Raw genomic sequence first — 23,848 nt, forward strand, 5'->3', positions numbered from 1 at the left:
CCTGCAGAACTGTAAGATAATAAGTGCGTGTTGTTTTAAGCCACTAAGTTTGTGGTAATCTGGCATGGTGGCCACAGGAAGCTAGGCAGGGTCAGAGACTTGGTTTCAGCTCTGAAAAGCTTCGTGGTGGTGGCATTTCATGAAAAATGAAGGCCCTGGAGCAGTGAAGGGATACGGGTGCTGTTAGTCAAATCGTTGCTACTCAGTGTGGTCCATTCCGAGCAGCACTGGTGGGAGCCGGTTCGACCCAGACCTACTGAGCCAGAGTCAGCATTTTAACAAGATCCCCAAGTGATTTGCATTCATATTGAAGTTTGAAAAGCACTACATTAAATTTATTAAAAACTACCTTAAAATGTGGAGAAATCTTTGATTCTTCTTTTTGACACACAAGGTTGCTGAAAAGAAAAAATTTAAACACACCCACAAGAAGAACTGTGAAGTTGTTGTCTGTTACCACTGACAAAACAAACAAACATTCCGACTGCTCTTGAATCATGAAGAAGGCCCTTCAGCAAAATCTCTGTACCCCTGCCTGCAAAGGATTTTCCTTCTTTGAAAATTCTCAGAATTATAAATGGCAACATTTATACCTTATATATATATTCTACCTTTAAATAAGTATTAGAATGCCTGGAATAGTACTCAGAGAGCTGTGTTGTGGGGGACACAATAATTTCATTCACATAATACATTTTCTTTAATTACTTTAATATAAAAGACAGCAATGTTCCATAGTTCACATAATACTTTAAAAAAGGTTTAAAACCCTCTACTAAGTACTTAACGAAAATAAATTTATTGAAGGATAGCAATGACTACAAAATTAATACTACCAAATCGTTACTGGTATCTATATAAGTGGAGGGTAGGTGGAGAAAATATCAAACAAAAATATGAACATTTGAAAACTTTTGCTAAATCTTATGCATATTAGAAGATATATTCGACATTTTTGTAAAGACAGTCAGCTAAGGTAATACCTCAAAGATTTAAAAACAGCCCTCCAGTAATTATATGACATTGCAAATCATCCCATCTGTTTACAAAATTAAAACAATGACCCCATGAGTCTTGCTAGGAAAAGACTCAATTAAAAAAGAGAACATTAACAGGGAATTAGTGATGGTGACAAGAACAAGAAAATTAGCATAAACATGAAAGATATATAATTACCCAACCTAATTCCGTCTGGTTAGATGAATGCAACTCAGTCAATAAACTGACTGCATTATGAGGGGAAGGGGTACCATGAATCAGAGACCTGTTTTTAAATCTCATATAAGAATCCTATTTCAATCAATTTGTAAAGTAAAAGCACTGAGTCCACATTAAAGTCTTCACATATGTGTTACAATAATACAAAAGTCAAACTACTGTCAATACAGCTTTTTCTTTGCAGTGCACAATATAAGAAAACTTCACGAGTGTGCACTCTTGAGCTATGATCAATGTATACAGTATAGACAAAACAGGCACCTCTATTATAATTTTTTAAATAAATAAGAGCTCATTAAGAAGAAAAAAAGAAGATAAGCAGCACCTGAAGCTTTGACATTTGTAACTAAATGCTGGTACCCAAATGTTAGAGACCATTTTTACTAAGTTTTACTAAGAGGTGCAAAAAAAGAGCCAATATTTGACTTAACATTTTAATTCTAGTAGAGACAAGAGCTTGTCCGGTTACAGCCCTGTCACCTGATGGTGAGTGGCACACCAGTCCTTCAAATGTCCTAGACTTTGGAAAGCAGACCCGACTCTGGAGCACTCGCCTTAATCAGATTCTGGACTTCCTTGAATTTTGGATGGTCTTTATCAGCCACCAACTGTAGCAGAACAGCCTCGCTGGTAGTCACTATGATCCCAGTTCGAGCAAGACGCTTTAAAAAGAAGAAAGATAAAGACAGATGAAGACAGAAGCATGAGCATAAACACCAGGTTAAAACAGCAAAAAGGATGCTGGGACACAATGATTAGTATTCGCTATTAAATCCATGGTCCTTAGCTATACTATCCAATTCAGTGACGGGGACACACTTCAAACCAACCACACCACAAACCCGCTGTGATTGTTCTTGATTTTGGTACTACGGGCTAGAAACAAGTAAAAGAAAATAGCCAATGTTTTGCCAAAGATAGATGGGAAATCAAGGCTAATGGCTGTAAAACAATGACTCTCATTTACCTTTTCTGTCCACAAACATGTGACGTATAGCATGTGTGTCCTCCCACTAAGTAAGAAATGACAGGTGGTGGAAGAGCCTCAGGTTTCGTTTAAGAATGTGCCCCTTGCCCTAGCTGGTTTGGCTCAGTGGATAGAGCATTGGCCTGGGAACTGAAGGGTCCCGGGTTCAATTCCAGTCAAAGGCACATGCCTGGGTTGTGGGCTTGATCCCCAGTGGGGAGTGTGCAGGAGGCAGCCGATCAATGATTCTCTCTCATCATTGATGTTTCAATCTCTCCCTCCCTCTCCCTTCCTCTCTGAAATCAACAAAAATATATTAAAAAAAAGAAAGAAAAAAAGAATGTACCCCTGGATGACAATGGATCCTCCACCACTGCCACCATCGTTAACATGTGGGAAACACATTAACTACGGCATAAAAGTTAAGATTGTATAATTTCACTGACAGGTCAAAGAGTCCTTGCCAAATTGCGCCAGTGGAATTATGGCAAAGAACTAAGGACAGAAATGTAAGGAGGGGAAGGAGGGAGAGAGTGGAAGAGGGGGGGAAGAGAAAAGAGGGAGGGAGGAAGGCAAACAGGGGAAAGTGGAGGGAATGACAGGGGAGAAGGGGGAAGGGAGAAGGGAGGTGAGAAAAGAATTCTGGAGTAGAGATTCATTTTTGGATGTACTCGTTATCCGAAACCCTAGGCAAACAAACAAACAAACAAAAAACCAAACTAATAGCAAAACAATGGACCAACTGTTATCCCAGAAACATCAGATATAAGAACCATGGAAGATTAGGTGGTGAGAAAAATTTCTAGGCAAGTCAGAGGAAAAGGCCCAGGTCAGTCTCTCATTGGAAAGGAGGGGTTGCTCATTAGATTCCACATATGAGCGACTCCTGGGAATCTAATGAACATAAACTGAAGAACTAAAATAGGTCTGAAGACATAGAAGCACCAAACAGACTGTCAAACCTCAGAGGGAAGGCAGGAGAGGGTGGGGGGTGGGAAGAGATCAACCAACTAACTTGTTATGAATACATGAATATGCATATATTCACAATCCAGGAACACAGACAGTAGGGTGGTGAAGGCCTGGGCTGGGGGCGGGGGCAGGCTGGGAGAGGTCAATGGGGGGTAAAGAGGACATATGTAATATTTTCAACAATAAAGATTAAAAATAATAATAAAAGTGTAATATGCTAATTAGACCAGATGACCTTCCCAATGAAGCTGAGGTGGCGGGGGCCAAGGCAGAGGCGGTGGGGGACCAAGCCCCTTGCACAAATTTGGTGCATCAGGCCTCTAGTAATAAATAAATGGAAGGAAGGGAGGGAGGAAGGAAGGAAGGAAGGAAGGAAGGGAGGGAGGGAGGGCGGGAGAAAGGGAGGGAGGGAGGGAGGGAGGGAAGGAAGGAGTCGCTTGAATAGCCTGACAGCCTGTGGAGCGAAAGTAAACCCTCCTTCATGGCTATGGATGCGCAGGCCCTACCTTCCCACCGGCACACTCCTGCTTTTTACCCCCAAAGATGTGGGAGGAAGTATAGCCACAGCCTGCTTATGGGAAAACAGGCTTGGGCCTCGAGAGCCAGGACAGAGGCGTGCAGAGCAGAGGACCAGAACTCTCAGGACACGAAAAGACAGCAGGGAAGAATGGAGGAAAGAGGAAGCACAAAGCAAGGCTGCTGGTGCCGTCACGTTGGGATAAACACCAGAAGGTGAGTTACCTCTGAGTTTTTTCAACACTTCTGGAAATTACTTTCCTCCTCCTCGCTTTTCAGTCCACTAACATCTCAAAACCTGTAAAATCTCAAAGGACTGTGTGCCTGCTTCAGACAGAAGGGCAGGGAGTAAATGTAGGACTGGCTGCAGCCCAGCTGCATGTCCAGCCATTCAAACCCCGCTGGTGCCCTCACCCCCGGCTGTCCTGCCTGTCTTGCTGCTCACTGTTGCATCAGTGGACCTTCAACATTCAGCCTGAATCTGAATCACACACATTCAACGTCAGTGAAGGTGCTTTAGAAAATCCAAAATGCCAACAAAAGTGAGCTGTCACTCATCTTTCTAGTTCCTTAGTGAGGCGGGAAGGACAGAAAGCTGTTCCCAGGTCCAAGGAAGAAATCTGGTGACCCAGGAAGAAGCCAGCTTTCCTTAGTGCTCTGCTGACCCGAGCGTGGTCCCCTCAACAGCCTTCAGAGATGTTGAGAGTTGATCACAGTGGTGGGGTAGGCCGGGAGGCTCCAGGCACAGAAACACACTAAAACCTATACGATATTACTTGGCTTCAAGACTGACATATGGACAATATGGATTGGATTCAAAAATAATCAAGCCAAGAACCTGTGCAGGGGAAGGTGTGACTGGTAGACCTTTACATGGTACCTGCCCAACCCCAACCTGAAAGCAGGGAGGAAACCACAGCAACTTTTCCAGACCCTGGCAGGCTCCTGCTCACTACCCTGAGCTACAGGACACTTACAGTGCTGGTCCCAAATCCACTTTCTTTCCTGGCTTTAAGAGGGCAATTAAAACTCCAGCTGTTTTGACTACACATGGGTACATGATAATAGGTTTCCGACGTGCTTCCCTTACACTTGCAATATCAGTCCAACCAGACCAAGGGAAAGGAATGATTAGTCTGACCCACAAACCGAAAAATGCAAGAGCACAAAACCATGATGACTTTAAGAGAGGACAGGGGTGTGGGGGCTGTGGGGGGTGTGGGAAGCAAATCCATTAAATTTCCGAGCAACACTAACAACTCCCCAGAAGTACAAGGACATCACCTTCAAGAGAGTGTTTTATTCTATTTTATTCTGCACTTACTCTACAATTATTAGTTGAAAGCAACAATGCCTGCTAGATGGTAGGCGCTCAAAGAGGTTTGCTGAGTGAAGCTCACAGCACAGATCCTGGCACAGAAATTCCAGTAATGGTAACTATAAACTTTATTAGTATCATGACCTTGACAGGCAATATGGGTGGTCTCAGGAATTATCTTCAGTAATTGTAAAGGAACCAAGAAGAAGGGGAGCTGGCAGATTGCTATTTAACTTGCAGAGTCATAACATAAAGGAGAAAATGTAACATTTCTCTCAATAATTTAGGGACAAACTAAAACAGTTCCACAGCCAACTCAGACTCAGCAGAAAACGGAAATGTGGCATGGCTCCCCTACCACCGTCTGACCTGATTCTGTTTTCCCTTTCAACCTCAACACTTTAACTCAATGCTGGTTGCTTCATGCTCTTCCGAATCCACCCTGGACTATATTCTTTTCTCCCCTCCTAAGAACTTTTCACAACTAGTCCCTTCTGGGTCTTGCAAGCTTATACATTTCTGATAAGACTAACCTCATGAAGACAACAAATAATAACAATAAAAATAAAAGCAGCAGCTATCATTTGTGATTACAGTGTCAGACACGGTATTAAATGCTACCAAGACATTATCTTATTTAACCCTCCCCAAATCCTCCCATGTAGTGAATATTATTTCCATTTCACTAGTGAGCAATCTGAGGCATAGATATTAGATAACTTGTCTAAAGACACAAATTTCAAAAATGCCAGAACCTGCATTCACATCCATATTAACCCTCCACGGTGTGGACCCCTAGTCACTGAGATCACAGGCTACCTCTCCAGGAACGAGGTTCCGATGATAAAAAGCTATGCTTTTATTTTGAGCCTTGTGAGAAGACAGAATTGCCAACAATAACAATCTTCTGTAATAAATGCCATAATAAAGACATGTCTAAAAAACTTACATGACTGTAGAACAAACGTCCTTGTACTATCTTTATAAACAAGGAAGATTTGTGTTCCTTGTATGCTTTTAGTTTTCACTTCCTTGGAAACACTTCAAGTTCTAGACCTCAGCACTACCAGAAAGATAAATTATCCACAGAGGAGCAGAGCTGCTTGCTGGGACAGTGAGGATCTGGCAGTGGAAGTGATAAACTCATTATTAAAATCTGAAATGTGGAAGTTGATTAACTCCTGGTTGTAAAAACAGCTTAAAGATCTTTGCTGAGATGGGAAAAAGCAACACTTAGTACCTAAGCAACTGCTACCACCCAGAGAACCCAAGAGTCCAAATGGACTGAAAAATATTTAAACAAAACTAATAAAACTGTTTCCACCCATAATCCCAAAACAGGACTCACTGCGGCAGGAATAAAACAGAGAAGGGATGGCCAACCAGGGCCTTAAACCAATGCTGCTCCCCACCTGCTCCCCACCAGCCCTCCCCACTGACTCTTCTCCTTTCCACCTCGGATTCTTCCTCATTTTCCCCACCTCCTCATCCCAGGGAACGCTCCAGGCTAAAAAGATGACAGCCATCCTACAGAGAAAGTGGTTCATAGGCCATCAGTTAAAGAACTCAGCAACTCAATCTACACGTACATTACTCTAAAATCATTATAGGATTAGAATTAAACAGACACACACACACACACACACACACACACACACACACACACACAGAATGAATCTTCACCATATGGAGTGAATATTTCAAAGGACTATGATGCACATCTTGACACTCTAGTCAGAGAACCACGATACACTGCATGTGAGTGGTATGCACAGTCCGTGACATACCTCCTAGTCCCAGAGATTCAAGTCTGAGGAAACCTCACATGAGGAAACCTCACATTAGGCCCATTATGCCCTCAGTTTGGCTAGATCTTGGTTGAGTTAAATCTAGGTGAGCTGTTTTTAATTTGCAAATCTCTAAATGGTTCAGGTTCAGCTTACTGGAATTTCTCTGAGTTCATGCATAAATCTCTAGCAAAGTTATGACAAAAGACATCAAGGAGCTCTTGGCGTCACCAGTCATCTAGATCTAAGGAGACAGCGGCTATAAAACAGGCTGTGGGGGTAAGATCTCAAAGGTCTCTGGAAACCAATGAGTCTGGCCCTGTCTGACCATGCTCAAATTGAAGAGGTAAATCCTGCATGGCTACCAAATATTCAATGCTCTTCAAACTTATTTGGAAAACGTGGCAAATGACTTATTTTACGGCAGGACAATTACCTCGAGAGCAAACATCCTGTCCATCATGCTTCTTGATGAAGTGGCGTCAGCAACAATATGAACCTCAATACCTCGGCCGACGAGCTCCAGGGCTGTTTGTTGGATGCACACGTGAGTCTAGGAGGAAAGTAAGAAATCATATGCAATAACGCGGTAAATGTAAAGTATTTTGCAAATGTGCAACCACATGATTAGGCAGGAAGAGCAGGGCAGTCTAATGACCTTGTCCTAACCTTGTTTCGCCTCTAACCTGCTAGGTAACCTTGAGCATAAAGAGCATCTCTGCTTAGTTTCCTCTTTGTAACGTCAGGGACTGGATTACTTCAGCGTTCCTCATACTGGGATCCTTGACCATATTCTTAGAGCTCTGTGAGGCTTTGTTAAAAGGTTTTCCTCTCTGTCACCTGGATGACCTCCCAACAGCTGACTGCTACCACCCAGTTTTGATGCCACTCACAATTGGGTTTATTTCTGAATTCACACTAAGTGCCCAATACAAAGAATGAGTCTGCAGTACTGCAGACTGAGAAAGTAATAGGAAAACTGAGTTGTTACAAAGCGCCCTGGAGTAAAGGTAGGCCAGGTTAAAAATAACTCGTGACACAGGCAAAAAATACCCAGTGTGCCAGCAAATGTATTATACAGGTTCCATCTTTCCAAGTAGTAACTTGTAACAAATCATTAGCGGAAAACATAAAGTGAAAACATGCTCCAACAATACTGGATTATACAATGAATGAAAGCAGATTCCAATAATGCCATGATGCCAACCTTATCTTTATACGACAAGAGAGTTTTGGAGAATTATCAACTGACAGCTCAGCTCACTGCAATTAGCACTGGAGGACTGCTCAAAGATCATCTTCATTAGGCACGAGGTCTAATAATGATGAACAAGCAAAAAAAAGTGCAAAAGTCAGCAACAGTATTTGGTGTGACATTTATACAAAAAGGCTTCCTCGCCGGAACCGGTTTGGCTTAGTGGATAGAGCGTCGGCCTGCGGACTGAAGGGTCCCGGGTTCGATTCCGGTCAAGGGCATGTACCTTGGTTGCGGGCACATCCCCAGTGGGAGGTGTGCAGGAGGCAGCTGATCGATGTCTCTCTCTCATCGATGTTTCTAGCTCTCTATCCCTCTCCCTTCCTCTCTGTGAAATACCAATAAAATATATTTAAAAAAAAAAAAAAGGCTTCCTCTATATTTCTTAAGATTTTTTAAACGTACATCGAAACCTGAGACTACATCTTTCTACTGTTAAAACCTACCACTATAAAACCTACTCTCAAAACATCGTAAGTACATTAAATTAATATTTTCTGGATTTCATTGTTTTTAAAGTAACTTTAAATTTAGTTCAATAGTTGTTTAAAAGCTATGAGTAAACACTTATATTCTATTAGTACATGTCCAAGAAAAACAAATCAAACAAAAAATCATTTTAATCAGCACTAGGAATCCATGAGTATTTTTTTCCTTTAAAAAGGTATGTACATGCCAGTGGTTGGCAAACTGCAGCTCGTGAGCCACATGCGGCTCGTGAGCCACGGTTTGCTGTTCTGTTGACTAATGAGTTTGCTGACCACTGACCTAGACTTTCGATTCCAATAATTACAGGCTGTTGTTGTTCCTTGTGATTAAGCCCCTATCCCAGTGGTTGGCAAACTCATTAGTCAACAGAGTGGCAAACAGCGGCTCGCGAGCTGCATGCAGCTTGCGAGCCGCAGTTTGCCGACCACTTCCTTAGCCGGTTTGGCTCAGCAGATAGAGCGTCGACCTATGAACTGAAGGGTCCCAGGTTCGATTCCAGTCAAGGGCACATGCCCAGGTTGTGGGCTCGATCCCCAGTGGGGGACTGCAGGAGACAGCCGATCCATGCTTCTCTCTCATCATGGATGTTTCTATCTCTCTCTCCCTCTTCCTTCCTCTCTGAAATCAATAAAAATATATATATATAAAAAGTATGTACATGTTTGAAATGTGAATGACAATGAACTACATGACTTCTAAGGTTTTTCTAGAGCAAAATTATGACCCAAGGTGAAACCCTACAACATAAAAATAATGCCTTTAGTGAAAATGTGTTCCAGAAGTAATGGTTAAAAGTAAAAGCCCAAGAATTTATCAACCTAGACTGCAATCCAGCTCCATCCCTTAATGTTATACAGCATCTGTGTTTTAGTTTCCTCATCTATAATATGGGGAGTACTTAGCTTAGAGGGTTGCTATGAGAGTTTAATGAATTAACATATAAAGTGTTTAGATTAGTGCCATGCCAATAGTCAACACTTAATAAACGGTGGCTATTTTTCATCAGGATTACCACCTACATGGTATTCTATATAAAAAAATGCATTCTGGAATCAAGTTTTCTACAAATGAGATCCAAAACATAACAAAAGGTACTTACTTCTACTCCAAATAACACAACACTCCTGACTCCAGGAATCTCTGCTAATGCCGCTTCTACTTCTGGTAACACCATTGAAAACTTGGTCTTTGGAAGTACCAGTTTTACACCTGTTAAATCGATTTCTTGAACAGTGCTTCCAAGACCTTTAGGGTACTGCTCTGTTACAATAACTGGAATTCCTAAAATCCGGGCCCCTTGTAACTGAAAAGAAACCACACAAACAAACAAAAAACCCCCACAAAGATAATTAGTCATACGCATATATATATATGAATGTATATCATGCTTTAGTAAATTGGAAAAAATAAGCAAACGTACCAATCTTTGTCCCACACTAATAATATCCCCAAAATACTTGATGGCTGGTCGGAACCTTTCCTGCATATCACAGCAGAAAAACACGGTGCTTGAAGGTGTAAGATTTCCCAGGGTAGTGAGCTGAGGAAAAAAAGAAAAAAGAATGAGTTAGCACTCATTATCCGATGACATTTATTTTCGGTGGAGGTCAATAAAAGAAGAAAACGTTTCTACTGTTTGATCCACTAAGTCAATTTCTTCAACTATTATCCAAAAGAAATTATCTAAACTACAGGAAAAAAATTATCCACAAAGGTTTTCAGTGAATGGCTTTTAATAGTGAAAATTAGCAATAAACCCCGTCAATAATACAGAAATGATTTCACAAATTCAGATGACAAAACATTTTTTAGCCAATTAAAATAGCATACTATCTAATAAAGAGGGAATATGCTAATTGATCATCATGCCCTCACAAAGATGGCGATGCCCACAGCCAATAAAGAGGGAATACGTTAATTGACTGCCACACCCTCACAAAGATGGCGGCGCCCACAGCCACAAGATAGTGGCACCCAGTCCCCTCAGCCCCGCCTCATCCAGCCTCAGTCCCTCAGTCAGAGATCCCCCGAGGGGTCCCAGATTGGAGAGGGTGCAGGCTGGGCTGAGGGACACCCCTCACCCCGTGCATGAATTTCGTGCACCAGGCCTCTAGTATGAATATATTTCAAAAATTTGTACCACCTAAGAAGAAATGCTTATAATCTAATGTTAATTTTAAAAACAGAGCACAGTGTAATAGTATTTCAATAATGTTAAAATGTGAATAAGAAGCAGAAGCAAGCCTTGCTGGGTAACTCAGTTGGTTAGAGCGCTGTCCCCATAAATTTGATGTCTGCATTTTAAAACATGTTTATCAAAATTAGAGGCATCGGGTTTGATCGCTGGTCTGGGCATGTATGCATAAATAAGTGGAGCAACAAATTGATGTTTCTCTCTCTGTTTCTCTCTCTATCTCTAAAATCAACAAATAAGGCATTTTTAAAAAGTAGAAGCAAATATATAAAAATAAGAAGTGGTTATATATAGGGTGTCCTCAAAAATGTATACATACACTTTGAATAATTATAAAGGCAGTGTTTACTAAAATACATTTCATTTTCAAAATTGAGCTATCAGCTGTTAAAGTGTGTATATATTTTTTGGGGGAACACCCTGTAGTTAGGGGTATTAGTAATATTTCCTCTTTATACCTTTTTCATATTTTCCAAGTGCTATTTAAAAACATTTTCTGAATGCTATTTAAAAGTATGTATTACTTTTGTAATAAAAACAAACATTACAACAGTAAATAACTTAAAGTTGATGATGGCATTGCTTACAAGTACAAATTAAAATTGAAAATAACCTGTAATAGAGACTATGGAACATAAAACTAAAAAAAGCAGACAGAAACAAATCCAGAATTATTGCCTATCATCAAGACAGAAATATTATGATGCTATTATTAAGGATAACTTACAAGTTCATAAAAAGGCAATGAAATGATGCCAACCACATCACCAATGTTAAATGGACAGACATAAATTTGATGTCTGCATTTTAAAACATATTTATCAAAATCAGAGGCTTCAATGACAACATGAAAACTGGGTATCAGGTGACCAGGCTTTGCACTGCCATAGTTGGTCTATTCTAACTTGGGCCCAATATGAGTCTACCAAGAAGTGAAAATCACTACTGAATATAAGAATTTAACCAACTGGATTCTTAAAAGTCCATGGTGGTTTTCTTTTCACCTTCTCAAATTACAGAGAGCCATGTAAAGCATTCAGTCTGGTCCTGAATGAACCCACACCACTATTCTTCTAGCCACCCCGCTAATTAACCTGTTTTGCTTTCTCTAAAACCATTCCCCGATGATAATTACTAACAATCTTCTACAGGAACCTGTGTCTCCATTACACAGTGGTGGCTGTAGATGCCAGCCTGGCCCTAGATGCCTTACTGCCTCAGCACACAGCAGGAAACAGGTTACTACAGGAATTCAGTCAATCATTAAAAGGAATCTTTTATCCTTAATAGTATGACTGCTGTAATCAGTTTTCACTTTATTTCTCTATGCCCTGGTCTGAGGGATTCTGGTGCTTTAATCTCCCTCTGGTGTTAACGACATAAACATGCACTGATTAGCCATGTGCAATCCAACACCAAGTTCATGTCAGAGCAAGTGACACCTGTAATTCAAACACAATGTACAGGGTTTCCTACTTTGCCAATAAAGTATATTAAAATAAATATTCAAGCATCTTATATTATATACTAGAGGCCCAGTGCACAGATTTGTGCACCGGTGGGGTCCCTCAGCCTGGCCTGTGCCCTCTCGCAATCTGGGACCCCTGGGGGGATGTCGGACTGCTGGTTTCAAAACCGGAAGTTTGACATCCCCCCAGGGATGTAGTAGTGCCCGAAGTGGCAGACGGCCAGGGAGGAGCACGAGCCCAGGCTGGGCGTCACTCCCGCTCATCCTGGCTCCGCTGCGCCTGCCACCACCGCCACCACTCGGTAAGCTTGCTGAGCGGCGCTCCCACTGTGGGAGTGCACTGACTACCAGGGGGCAGCTCCTCTGTTGAGCGTCTGCCCCCTGGTGGTCAGTGCATGTCATAGAGACCAGTCAACCAGTTGTTTGGTCATTTGGTCATTTGGCCACTTATTGGGGGGGGGGGTCCCCTCAGCCCAGCCTACACCCTCTGCAATCCAGGACCCCTTGGGGAATGTCCGACTGCCAGTTTAGGCCCGGTGCATAAAATTCATTCATTGGCGGGGGCGGGGAGTCCCCTCAGCCCAGCCTGCACCCTCTCACAATCTGGGACTGCTGGCTCCTAACTGCTCACCTGACTGCCTGCCTGATTGCCCCTAACTGCCCCCCCGCTGGCCTGGCTGGCCCCAACTGCGCCCCCCCACCGGCCTGGTCACCCCCAATTGCCCCCCTCTGCTGGCCTGGTCGCCCCACGCAGCCTGCTGTTCAGTCGTTTGGTTGTCCCTCACTAACCCCCCTGCCGGCCTTGTTGCCCCATGCAGCCTGCTGTTCGGTCGTCCGTCTGGTTGTTTCGGTCATCATGGCCCCTAGCTTTTTATATATTAGGATTCTATGGGATTAAACACTATGTATAGGGTTTTCCTAGTTTTAATTAAACTAAATATTCAAGCATCTTAAATTATATACTATGTGTACCAGTTAATAATGTGGATATTTTTCAATAGATTGGGTTACACATATGTTGATATACAGTATATGCAATTTGATATGCATGCTATTTTGTTGTATTGACAACAAGCTTCAAAACTTCATATGTCAAATTTGCTGAAGGTGTTAACATCATAGATATTTTTACACTTAAAAATGTCGAATTTCATGCCAAAAAAAGAGCATTTGTGGGAAGTTTTAATTCATTACTTTATTTTGAAGAAAAGTGCTGTTGAATACTTTGGGAAGCTTATGGTGAACATGCTCCATCTCAAGATACTTGTGAACGCTGTTTAAATGCTTTAAAAGTGATGATTTCGATGTGAAAGACAAGACATCCAGGTCAACCGAAAAAGTTTGAAGACCAACAATTACAAGCATTATTGGATGAAGATGCGTGTCAGACTCAAAAACAACTTGCAGAAAGATTAAATGTTGCTCAGCAAACAATTTCCGATCGTTTACAAGCCCTGGGAAAGATTTTAAAGGAAGGAAAATGGGTGCCACATCAACTGAACGAAAGACAAATGGAAAACCGAAAAGTCATCAGTAAAATGTTGCTTCAATGGCATGAAAGAAAGTCTTTTTTGCATCGAATTGTGACTGGCAATGAAAAGTGGACTTATTTTGAGAATCCCAAACACACAAAATCATGGGTTGATCCAGGTCAATCAACCATCAACACCGACTGCAAGGCCAAATGTCTTCGGAAAGAAGACAATGCTCTGCGTTTGGTGGGATCAGAAAGGTGTGGTGTATTATGAGCTTCTAAAACCAGGTGAAACCATTAATACTGATCGATACTGACAACAAATAATCAATTTGAACCATGCTTTGATCGTGAAATGACCAGACTGTGCCAGAAGACACGGCAAAGTAATTTTGCTTCATGATGACGCACCATCACACGCTTCAAAACCAGTTAAAGACACGTTAAAAGATCTTGCCTGGGAAGTATTAACCCACCCACTGTATTCACCAGACCTTGCTCCTTCAGATTACCACTTGTTCCGATCGATGGCACACGCACTTTCTGAGCAGCACTTCAAAACGAAGAAGTGGAAAATTGGGTCTCTGAATGGTTTGCCTCAAAACAAGAAAAGTTCTATTGGGATGGTATCCACAAATTACCTGAAAGATGGGGAAATGTGTAGCTAGCGATGGACATTACTTTGAATACAGCACTTTTGATGTTTCTCTTGAAATTATCGTGTTTTCTTTGATTACAAAATCTGCTATTTTTAACGGGTACACTTAGTATGCTATCTTTGGCTGCTTTCTTACATACATTTTTAATGAAAGTATTATGCCACCATTTTGGTAATTTTTCAAAAGCTGTGAATATAATATGTATATAAGTACTTAGGGCAGCAGTCGCCAACCGGTGGTCTGCGGACCACTGGTGGTCCGTGAGGTCCGAAAAGTTGGTGACCGCTGACTTAGGGGACCATTTTTAGGAGAATCATTCTTTATGTCTATGTATTTTAAACTCTCAGTAAACATTAAATCTTGGTTACAAAGGCTCACAATCTATATTATTTTCTTCTTATAAATTTGAATCGTGGGTCTCTAGTCATTCACAATGTGTTTAGGGCACACTATGAAAAGCAGTTTACCATCAACTGACCTGTTTTATATGATAGTAATAGAACTCAGCCAAGCTCAACACTCTCCAACAGGGGGAAACCAGCAAGCATGCAGAATAAAACTCCTGGGCAGCTGCTTCTATGCCGGACGGCCAGGTATTAACATACAGTTTATACCTGCTTAGACCTCCAGCTCTCAGATCTCAGTCTCTATGGACTAACTCAAGTTTGGGTGTCTGGATTCTAAACTCATAGATGGTTATAAACAGCAAATGAGAAAGCAAACTGCTGGAGATAGGCAAACTGATAGCAGCAAGAAATGACAGCTGACCGAGAGAAGCTTCAATGCACAATAAGAGCAGATCAAAACTCAACTTGTCCCATAATCTAGACCTCTAGTGAAGAAATAACAAGCCGTATAAAACTTATAAATTGGAAAACATCATGTTTCACACACATTAAGAAAATATTAAATTATATAACATTTTGTGACTATAATATAAAATGGTCAAAATATTTAAAAATATTTTGGATACTTGAAGAAATAAAACCTTACCTACCCGGAAATCCTAAATATCCAGAGTTGTGATCTCCTGGGGTTCCTATTACCTGGTGCTTCCCTGTACCTCATTTCAGTGGTGAGGTATCCTGTTCTGGGCAGGGGACCACATCAGATGTATGTCATATTAGACACAGGTTGAGGAGGTCAGAAAATGCAGCCCTAAAATCCTCACTGCCCTGAAAAACCTTTCTAGTTCAGGAACTCATCATCTATAAACGTTCAGTAAACAAAGAAAGAAACCAGAGAGATAAGGGGGCAAGGCACATTTTTTTTTATGCAGAGATGACTGGTTATAATTTAGTGAACCAAAAATGCCTAGATAGTCTCCTCTCAAGGAGTTGGAGTATAACTCCCAACATCCCCTTGAATGTGGCCTGCACTTAGTAATTCACTTTCTCAGAGTATAGAATAGGGAAGAGGGTAACTTTGTAGTGGAAAAACCTGGCTAACACTGCCTGAAATAGATTAAGATGAAGGTAACCCCCTGTCTGGTGTGGCTCAGTGGTTGAGCGTTGAACTTTGAACCAGGAGGTCACAGTTTGATTTCCAGCCAGGGCACATGCCCAGATTGAGGGCTTGATCCCCAGTGTGGGGCATGAGGAGGCAACAGATCAGTGATTCTCTCTCATCATTGATGTTTCTATCTCTCTCTCCCTCTCCCTTCTCTCTGAAATCAATAAAAATATACTTTAAAAAATACAATTTTTTTACCCAATGATGTTATGTTGAGGGTAAACAGCTTTCATATAATGTGAGAATGACCTTCATAGTCTTCCTCTCAAAATCCCACAACTCCAGTCTAAGCATGAGAAAAAAATCAGATGAATTCAATTTGAGGTACATTCTATCAAATTATTTGGCCAGGACTCCTCAAAACTGTCAAGGTCATCAAAAACAATGGACGTCTGGGAAACTGTCCGAGCCCAGAGGCGCCTACGGAGACATGGCAACTAAATGTAAGTAGTATCCTGGATCGGATCCTGGGACAGAAAAAGGGCATTAGGGAAAAGCTAGTGAAATCTGAATGAAGTGTGGAGCTCAGTTAATAATAAGGTACTAATGTTGGTTCCTTAGTTGTGACAAATATGCCACAGTAATGGGGGGAAGCTAGATACAGGTCTACAGGAACTCTTTGTGCTATCTTTGCTATAAATCTAACACTATTCTAAAATAAAAAGTTTGTTTTAAAAAAAATGGTCTCCCCGGTGGTCGGCAAACTCATTAGTCAACAGAGCCAAATACCAACAGTACAACGATTGAAATTTCTTTTGAGAGCCAATTTTTTTAAACTTAAACTTCTTCTAAAGCCATTTCTTCAAAATAGACTCGCCCAGGCCATGGTATTTTGTGGAAGAGCCACACTCAAGGGGCCAGAGAGCCGCATGTGGCTCGTAAGCTGCAGTTTGCCAACCACAGCCCTAGGCTATGGTAGTTGGGGGGAAAGATGCTACTTTATGAATAACCACCATACTTTACAAGCCAAGAAAGAAGCTTTGAGGCTACAAATAAAACAAATCAAACCAATCCAACCCATATCCAACCAACACCCCCAACCCTCCAAATCCCCATAAATTCCAAAAGCTGTTGTTAAATTACACATTGACTCTATAATTCAGGGACTTCTTACCTTGACTCATGAATTTCTCTTAAAACCAACTAAAAATACTGCTCATATGCCCAGCTGGAGTGGCTTGGTGGCTGAGCATTGACCTATGAACCAAGAGGTCATGGTTTGATTCCCGGTCAGAGCACATGCCCAGGTTGTGGGCTTGATCCCCAGTGGAGGACATGCAGGAGGCAGCTGATCAATTATTTTCTCTCATCATTGATGTTTCTCTCTCTCTCTCCCTCTTTGAAATCAATAAAAACATTAAAAAGTGAATAAATAAAAATATTGTTCTTAGTCAAACATTTAGATGTCGCAACCACAAGATAGCAAAATAAAAGTGGATTCGACCAAATGCCGTCACAGTATCAGTGTAGCAATTACAGATGAATGCATATTCAAGAAGCATGAAGAAATCATATATAAAAATGTGTATATACATGCCTTCACATTTCTACACATATCCCTACAACATATACATTCAATAAATCAGATTTCAATACACACATTTAAATACAAAGAGCTGATCACAACCAATGGCTTCCTAAAGCTAGAATTTAAGAGATCATTTTCTAGTATAAATTTTTTGTCCATGTTCTTAAGAACTGTCATAGCTTGGATTTAACCTGTGATTTCATATACAAAAGGCTCTTCATCCCCAAGTCCCATTATTACCATTATCACGACAGCATCTACTCTCCTTCACTAGCACATGTGCACTGACTGTTTTCTAACAATGGCTTGTTCACTGGCTAGGACTCTTCCCCTCCCTGGGGTTCGGTCCCCCTGGTTACTCAGGACAGGCACATACAGGGTGACTGACTGGCCTTCCTCAGTGATGAACTGTGCACCAGTTCTGTTCTCTCCATAAAGTACTACATGGCGAATGTTATATGTTGAATTGTGTCCCCCAAAATTCATACATTGAATCCCTAACCCCAGTATTTCAGAAAGTGACTTTACTTGGATTGAAAATATAATTAGTTACAATGAGGTATTATTACTGGAGTAGGGTGGGTGCCTAGTCCAACATGACTGGTGACCTTCTAAAAAGGGAGAAATTTGGACAGAGAGGCCTTGTGAAGCTGAAGGCAGAGATCAGGGTGATGTGTCCATAAGCCAAGCAAGGCCAAAGACGGCTAACAAACCAGCAAAAGCCGGGAGAGAGGCATGGCACATTCCCCTTCACGGCCTCGGAAGAGACCCTGATCTCTAGCCTCCAGAACTGCGAGAAATAAACTGTTGTATAAGCCACTAAGTCTGGGGTAACTTTGTCACAGCAGCCCCCTAGCAAAGCACTACAGTGAGTGCAATTCATATCTTTAGGAATGCGTCAAGTTTGGAATTGTATATGTGGTGCTCTAAAAAATTTGGTAGTCTTTCGTAGTCTCAAACTAGGCTTGATCTGCGGGGAGAGAGTCCGGAAGAAGGCATGGGGCCTTCATTATTTCACCAGCGGGGTTTCCAAGGCATCGGCGTACCGGGCTACAGTAAGACCTTGCTCCCACACGGACTCACTCAGAGGCCTGTGTGATGTGACTCCCGGTTACCGGCTCCCTACACAGCACACCCTGTGGATTAAATCTGAGTCCAGATCTCAGTTTCTCTCATTTCAATTACATGAAATTCGGCAAATCCATTGCCATCTCCAAATCTGTAACAAAGCAAGAAAAATAGTATCTACCTCATATGGCTAGTTCAAGGACTACATGAGCTTCATATAATCAATAACTGTCTTAGGCTATTGTGAGATCCCTCTATTAGAAAACACACTACACTCTGAAATTCAGCACATTTAAAAACCTTTTTCTGTAATGAGGTTAAAAATATCACTTGTTATTAAGCTCCCTTAAGAAACACACACACACACACACACATACACACACACATTAATATTGTCTAACTTATTATGTTAACAGTCTGCAGAATTAAGTAAATCAGTGGTGGGCAAACTCATTAGTCAACAGAGCCAAATATCAACAGTACAACGATTGAAATTTCTTTTGAGAGCCGAAAACCGACTTCTGCACATGGGCCACGAAGTTTCAATCACACTGTATGTGCACGCCCACATGTGGTATTTTGTGGAAGAGTCACACCAGAGGCCAAAGAGCCGCATGTGGCTCGGGAGCCGCAGTTTGCCGACCACTGAAGTAAATGATTCGTAAAGTGGATTTCCCAATGTCACCAAAAGACTTATCATTACATGTTCTGTTTCTGGCAAAACAGGTTTTGGGCTTTTTAATACAGGCTGCAAAAGAATTATTTCTACCTGCTCCTCCTCCATGCTCCCGTGGTAAACGTTCCCAAATCAAAAATCACACCTTCAGACTAGCCGGCCCAGGGGGAGCAGACTCCTTTCCCTGTGCTTTACAGACCTGCCTTCACTCCCTTCCCATGAAGTCTGCGCTCTCTTCCAGCTATAAAATGCCCATGGCCTGTTTAGGATAATAACAGTAGTAATAAACTTCCAAGAAAGTGAAAGCTGGAGCTGACTCCCTTTCCAATTAACCATCTCAGGAAAAGGTCAGAATAACCTTCCCAGGGAAGCTTATCTCCTGTCCACACGAAGCTGTCAGAGCCTTCCCTGCTGGTGCTGAAGCAAATCCTCACTGGCGTCCTTCGCACAATGCCCATTTCTTCCTCTCCTCTAGTGGCTCTGCCTTCCCTGGCGACAGGCTGGGAAACACACTGGTGGTGGTATGATAGCAAATTCATGTGAGTTTCCAGAGAGGAATGTTTCTATTAGTAACAACTTGGGAAACACATTTTGGAAAATTAAAACTTCTAAGTAAAAAATATGACCTAAATTTCCACTGCATAATCCTGTCATTTACATTTCTTCCCCTAAGTCTCAAAATTCCTCGGACTTCAAACACATTGACAATGCTAAAGACACATAAACCATGCTTGAAACAAGAGCTGTCTTCCACTACCTGTGACAGAATATTTCAGAAAGGACGACACTAAAGCCTAATATTGGCAATGGGGGTCTTAAAGATCAGTCCCTATAAAACTGCTCACCAAACATGGGTGCCGACAGTGTGGCACAAGCAATGGCAGTCAGAACAAGCAGGAAAGCAAACTCAAACCCCTATGTAAATGGAGAAAACATTCTAGAATAAATAGTGTATGAGACAGGGCCACAAAGGCTCGAAGGCCTATGTCTGGAGAGAAATAACAAGTCACATTATTTAAGCAGTGACCTACATACGGCCAAAGTTATGCTCTTTGTCCCTGCCTCTGGGAGAAGGGGCCTACCATTCCAGTAGCATGGCTACCTTGAGTCTTCCTAGGTGACAGGCATCTATTTTAAAGAACAACAAAGAGCATCAAAACAAACGATATTACACGCTCAAGTCTGTGGCTTGTTTTCAATTCTGCTTTATATTTTCATTAAGCATAAAAAGAGAACAAGAATGCTATGTCCAGCGATAAGGGGGGACTCTCACATGCTTTGCTATCTTCACCATTACCATGAACCTTGAGCAAGTCCCTGTATGTTCTGCTGCTTGGCAAAGTGAAAAGAGTTAGATTAGGTAAGGAACAATAACTGGGCCTTACTCATGTCTACATTCACTGTGCCAGACAGTTACAGCTACCGCTCAAATGTTTGTGGAATGAACTCTATGGTCTCATCCAGCATAAAATGTCCATGTCTCTAGGATTATACTGTTGTGTTCCAAAAGACACATAAAATGGTTATGAAAAGAAATATCTTAATTTTTCTTCTAAGCGTACACACACACACACATCTCATATAGAGAGAAATAGGTATCAGAACAGGTACATGAATATATGAGGGAAGTATGTGCACATGTATGTATGTGTGTATATTCCTCCACATTCTCTATTTTCAAGGCACCTGTCTGAAGAAATAAAAATATGATGATTACTAAAATAATATAAGTCTTTAATTATTTAAAAATATATAAAATATTTTGTAACAGATACTAAAGAATTCTTGGGCTATTTAGTGAAAAGTCATTTTTCAAAGGATAAAATAAGAGTAGTGCTATGATCAATATTTTAAACATAACCACAAAAAATTAACTATATGTTACCTCCTATACCAGGAAAAATATTTCAAAAGCCACAAGTGACCTGAATTATATAATGTCTTTGGATAAAGTACGAGACATTTCAAGTATACACATATAAGAATGTTTAATTAAAAAGAGTTGTCAGCCCCGACCGGTGTTATACAATGATTAGAGTGTCGGCCCACACACCAAATGGTCTCAGGTTCGATTCCCGGTCAAGGGCATGTTTCTGGGTTGCAAGTTCGATCCCTGGCCCCAGTTGGGGAATGTGCAGTGTGGGAGGCAACCAATGATGTGTCTCTCTCACATTGATGTTTCTTACTCCCTCCCTCCCGGCCTCCTTCGTTCCCTCCTTCCCACTGTCTCTAAAAATCAATGGAAAAAATATCCTCTGGTATTAAACCTTACAGATGGGGGGAGGCCCTAGTTTGGCATAACATCTTTTTTTTTTTTTAAATATATTTTATTGATTTTTTACAGAGAGGAAGGGGTAGGGATAGAGAGTTAGAAACATCGATGAGAGAGAAACATCGATCAGCTGCCTCCTGCACACCTCCTACTGGGGATGTGCCCGCAACCAAGGTACATGCCCTTGACCGGAATCGAACCTGGGACCTTTCAGTCCGCAGGCCGATACTCTATCCACTGAGCCAAACCGGCTAGGGCTGGCATAACATCTTCTTAGGTAACAGCCCACCCTCCATTCCAACTACTATAGGAAATCATCACAAAGAAGTCTGCATCCTCAGAGCAGCTCCAAGACCTCCTCAGTTAGAATCTGGATTCTCGCCTTCATTAATGGATTTGTCAAAGGTGCATCCAACTTCTTAGGTATTTTGGCAGCAATAATCTAAATAGACAAGGAAGGCTGCAGAGAGGGTCAGCCATGAAAACTTTATTTTTAATTTTATATTTTAATTTTTTAAAATTTCTTTTTCAGTTACAGGTGTGACACAATATTATATTAGTTTCAGGGTACAACGTAGGGATTAAACATCCCCGTGACTGTTTTTTTAAATGCCATGGAAACTCTGGAAGATATAGAAATGGGGAGTAGTTAACACCTACAATCACAAGCCTACAAATTCTCCATGTGGACAGCAGCCCGCGCGAGACCACTTGCCTGGCTCCAGGCTCTGCAGGAGCGGACAGTGACTCTCAAAGCCTTTGTCCTCTGAGCACAGGAGCTTTAGGCAGCTTCACGCACCTGCTTAGGAAGCTTCTGGCATAGGTGCTGGGTGATAGGAAGCAAGACCGATTCCACAGCCGACTACAACGGGAAAAAACAACTAGAGAAGGATCCGCAGAGAATGACACTTGAATATTAAAAAGTGCCTTCTCCCCTGGAGTCCCACATTTCAGTTTGGTCTCCCGAAGACATGGCTTACCAGTTTCTCCACTAAAGGAAAAATGTTGATGGTGTAGTACTAAAATATACCTCACATTTTTCTTTTCAAAAATATAAATCGTTCAGTGAATCCTCTGAGCATAAAAAAAGGACAGGAGACTGACCCGCTGTTGTATGAGTGTGGCTTTAAAACAAAACAAAACACACACGTAAAAAGCTATAAAATAACCCTCAAGTAAAATAACTTTGAGTCATCCTGACCAGGAAATCATGGTCTTGCTAAAGTTGACATTTAAGAGGGTCAATCCGACATTTTTAATGTAGGCGATGCATGGGTAACCCACAGATTCAGCTGACAGTTACCAGGAAGAGGTTAAGCACATGGTTACTTCACGTAAGGTTAGGGGAGGCTTCAGGTCCTGAGGCTGAAAGCTGAGGAAGAGGAGGGGGAGAGGTCTGACTCCTAAAGTTTTGTTTCCTCAAGTGGTGAACACGACTCCGGGAACAAACCCGAAGGCCAATACTCCCTACAATTGCTCCCCGCCCCCCGCCCCCCGCCCCGTTTTGCATCACCCCAAATAAAAACACAGCCACTACCGCCCAGCCCTGTGGTTCCGCAGGAGGCTGGGACTCGCTCCCCGCACACAAAGCGGCTGCGGGCGGCCGAGGACCACACACGTGGGGGCGATCGCGCGCGCCGCCACCAGCTGGGAGGCCCACGCCCCCGCCTGACCGAGGACAGCTGGTGACCGTCACCTTTGCACAGGCACATTCTCTGGGGCGTCCCCGACGCTGGCGATAGCGACCGGCCCTTCCCAGGCGGCGAGGCGCGCAGGGCCGGGCTCCCGCGCGGCGCGGGGCACCTGAGGAGCGCGGCGGGGACCGGGCGTGCGGGGACCGGGCGCGGCGGCAGCAGGACCCACCTGGATCTGCAGCGGCACGAGGCGCACCTTGCAGCGTTCGCTCACCGCGAAGCCCTTGGGCAGGTCCACGTACTGGCCCCACTCCTCCGCGAAGAGCTGCACCACGAATTTGCGGTGCATGTCGAGCTGGTCGCCGTACAGGCTGAGGAACTTCTGGATGAGCAGCTCGTAGCCGGCGCCGTGGGGCACGGACGAGGGCCGCGCGAAGACCGAGAAGCAGAAGAGCACGGGGACCGTGCCCGACGGCGTCCCCGCGCCCCCGCCGCCGCTGTTGGGGAGCGCCGGGACCGCCGCCTCCGCCGCCATGTTCCCCGAGCGTCTGCCGGCTCCGAGGCCGCCAAGGCGCAGACACAGCCGGCCGCCGCGCCCCGCCTCCCCGCGCCGTCCGCCCGCTGCTCGGGAGGCGAAGGGGCGGGTCCTGGAGGCCGAGGCCGGCGCGCTCTCCTCCCCGCGCGGTGTGGGGCGGACCGCCGCCGAGGGCAGGGCGCTGGGGTAGGGTTGCGCGCGGGAGCGAGCGCCTGCGCCTGCAGCCGGGACCGCCCCCTCCAACCCGCGGTGGCTGCAAGGCGCAGCCTGGGGAGGAGATTTGGGGCACCCCTTTCACCCCACTCC

The 23,848-nt window shown here is 43.0% G+C and overlaps 1 protein-coding gene across 1 annotated transcript; it reads right to left on the minus strand.

The window, feature by feature from the left end:
• Positions 1-309: 309 nt before the first annotated feature.
• Positions 310-23,725, minus strand: LOC308254422 (isochorismatase domain-containing protein 1). The gene is made up of 5 exons (XM_080680512.1): positions 23,237-23,725; positions 9,943-10,062; positions 9,622-9,825; positions 7,215-7,331; positions 310-1,880 (listed from the first exon to the last, which is right to left on the minus strand). Exons 1-5 carry the CDS (start codon positions 23,540-23,542, stop codon positions 1,734-1,736), a joined length of 894 nt encoding a protein of 297 aa, XP_080536638.1. The 5' UTR covers positions 23,543-23,725; the 3' UTR covers positions 310-1,733.
• Positions 23,726-23,848: the final 123 nt, after the last annotated feature.

Source organism: Plecotus auritus (assembly GCF_963455305.1).
Source record: "Plecotus auritus genome assembly, chromosome: 7".
Lineage (NCBI taxonomy): Eukaryota > Metazoa > Chordata > Mammalia > Chiroptera > Vespertilionidae > Plecotus > Plecotus auritus.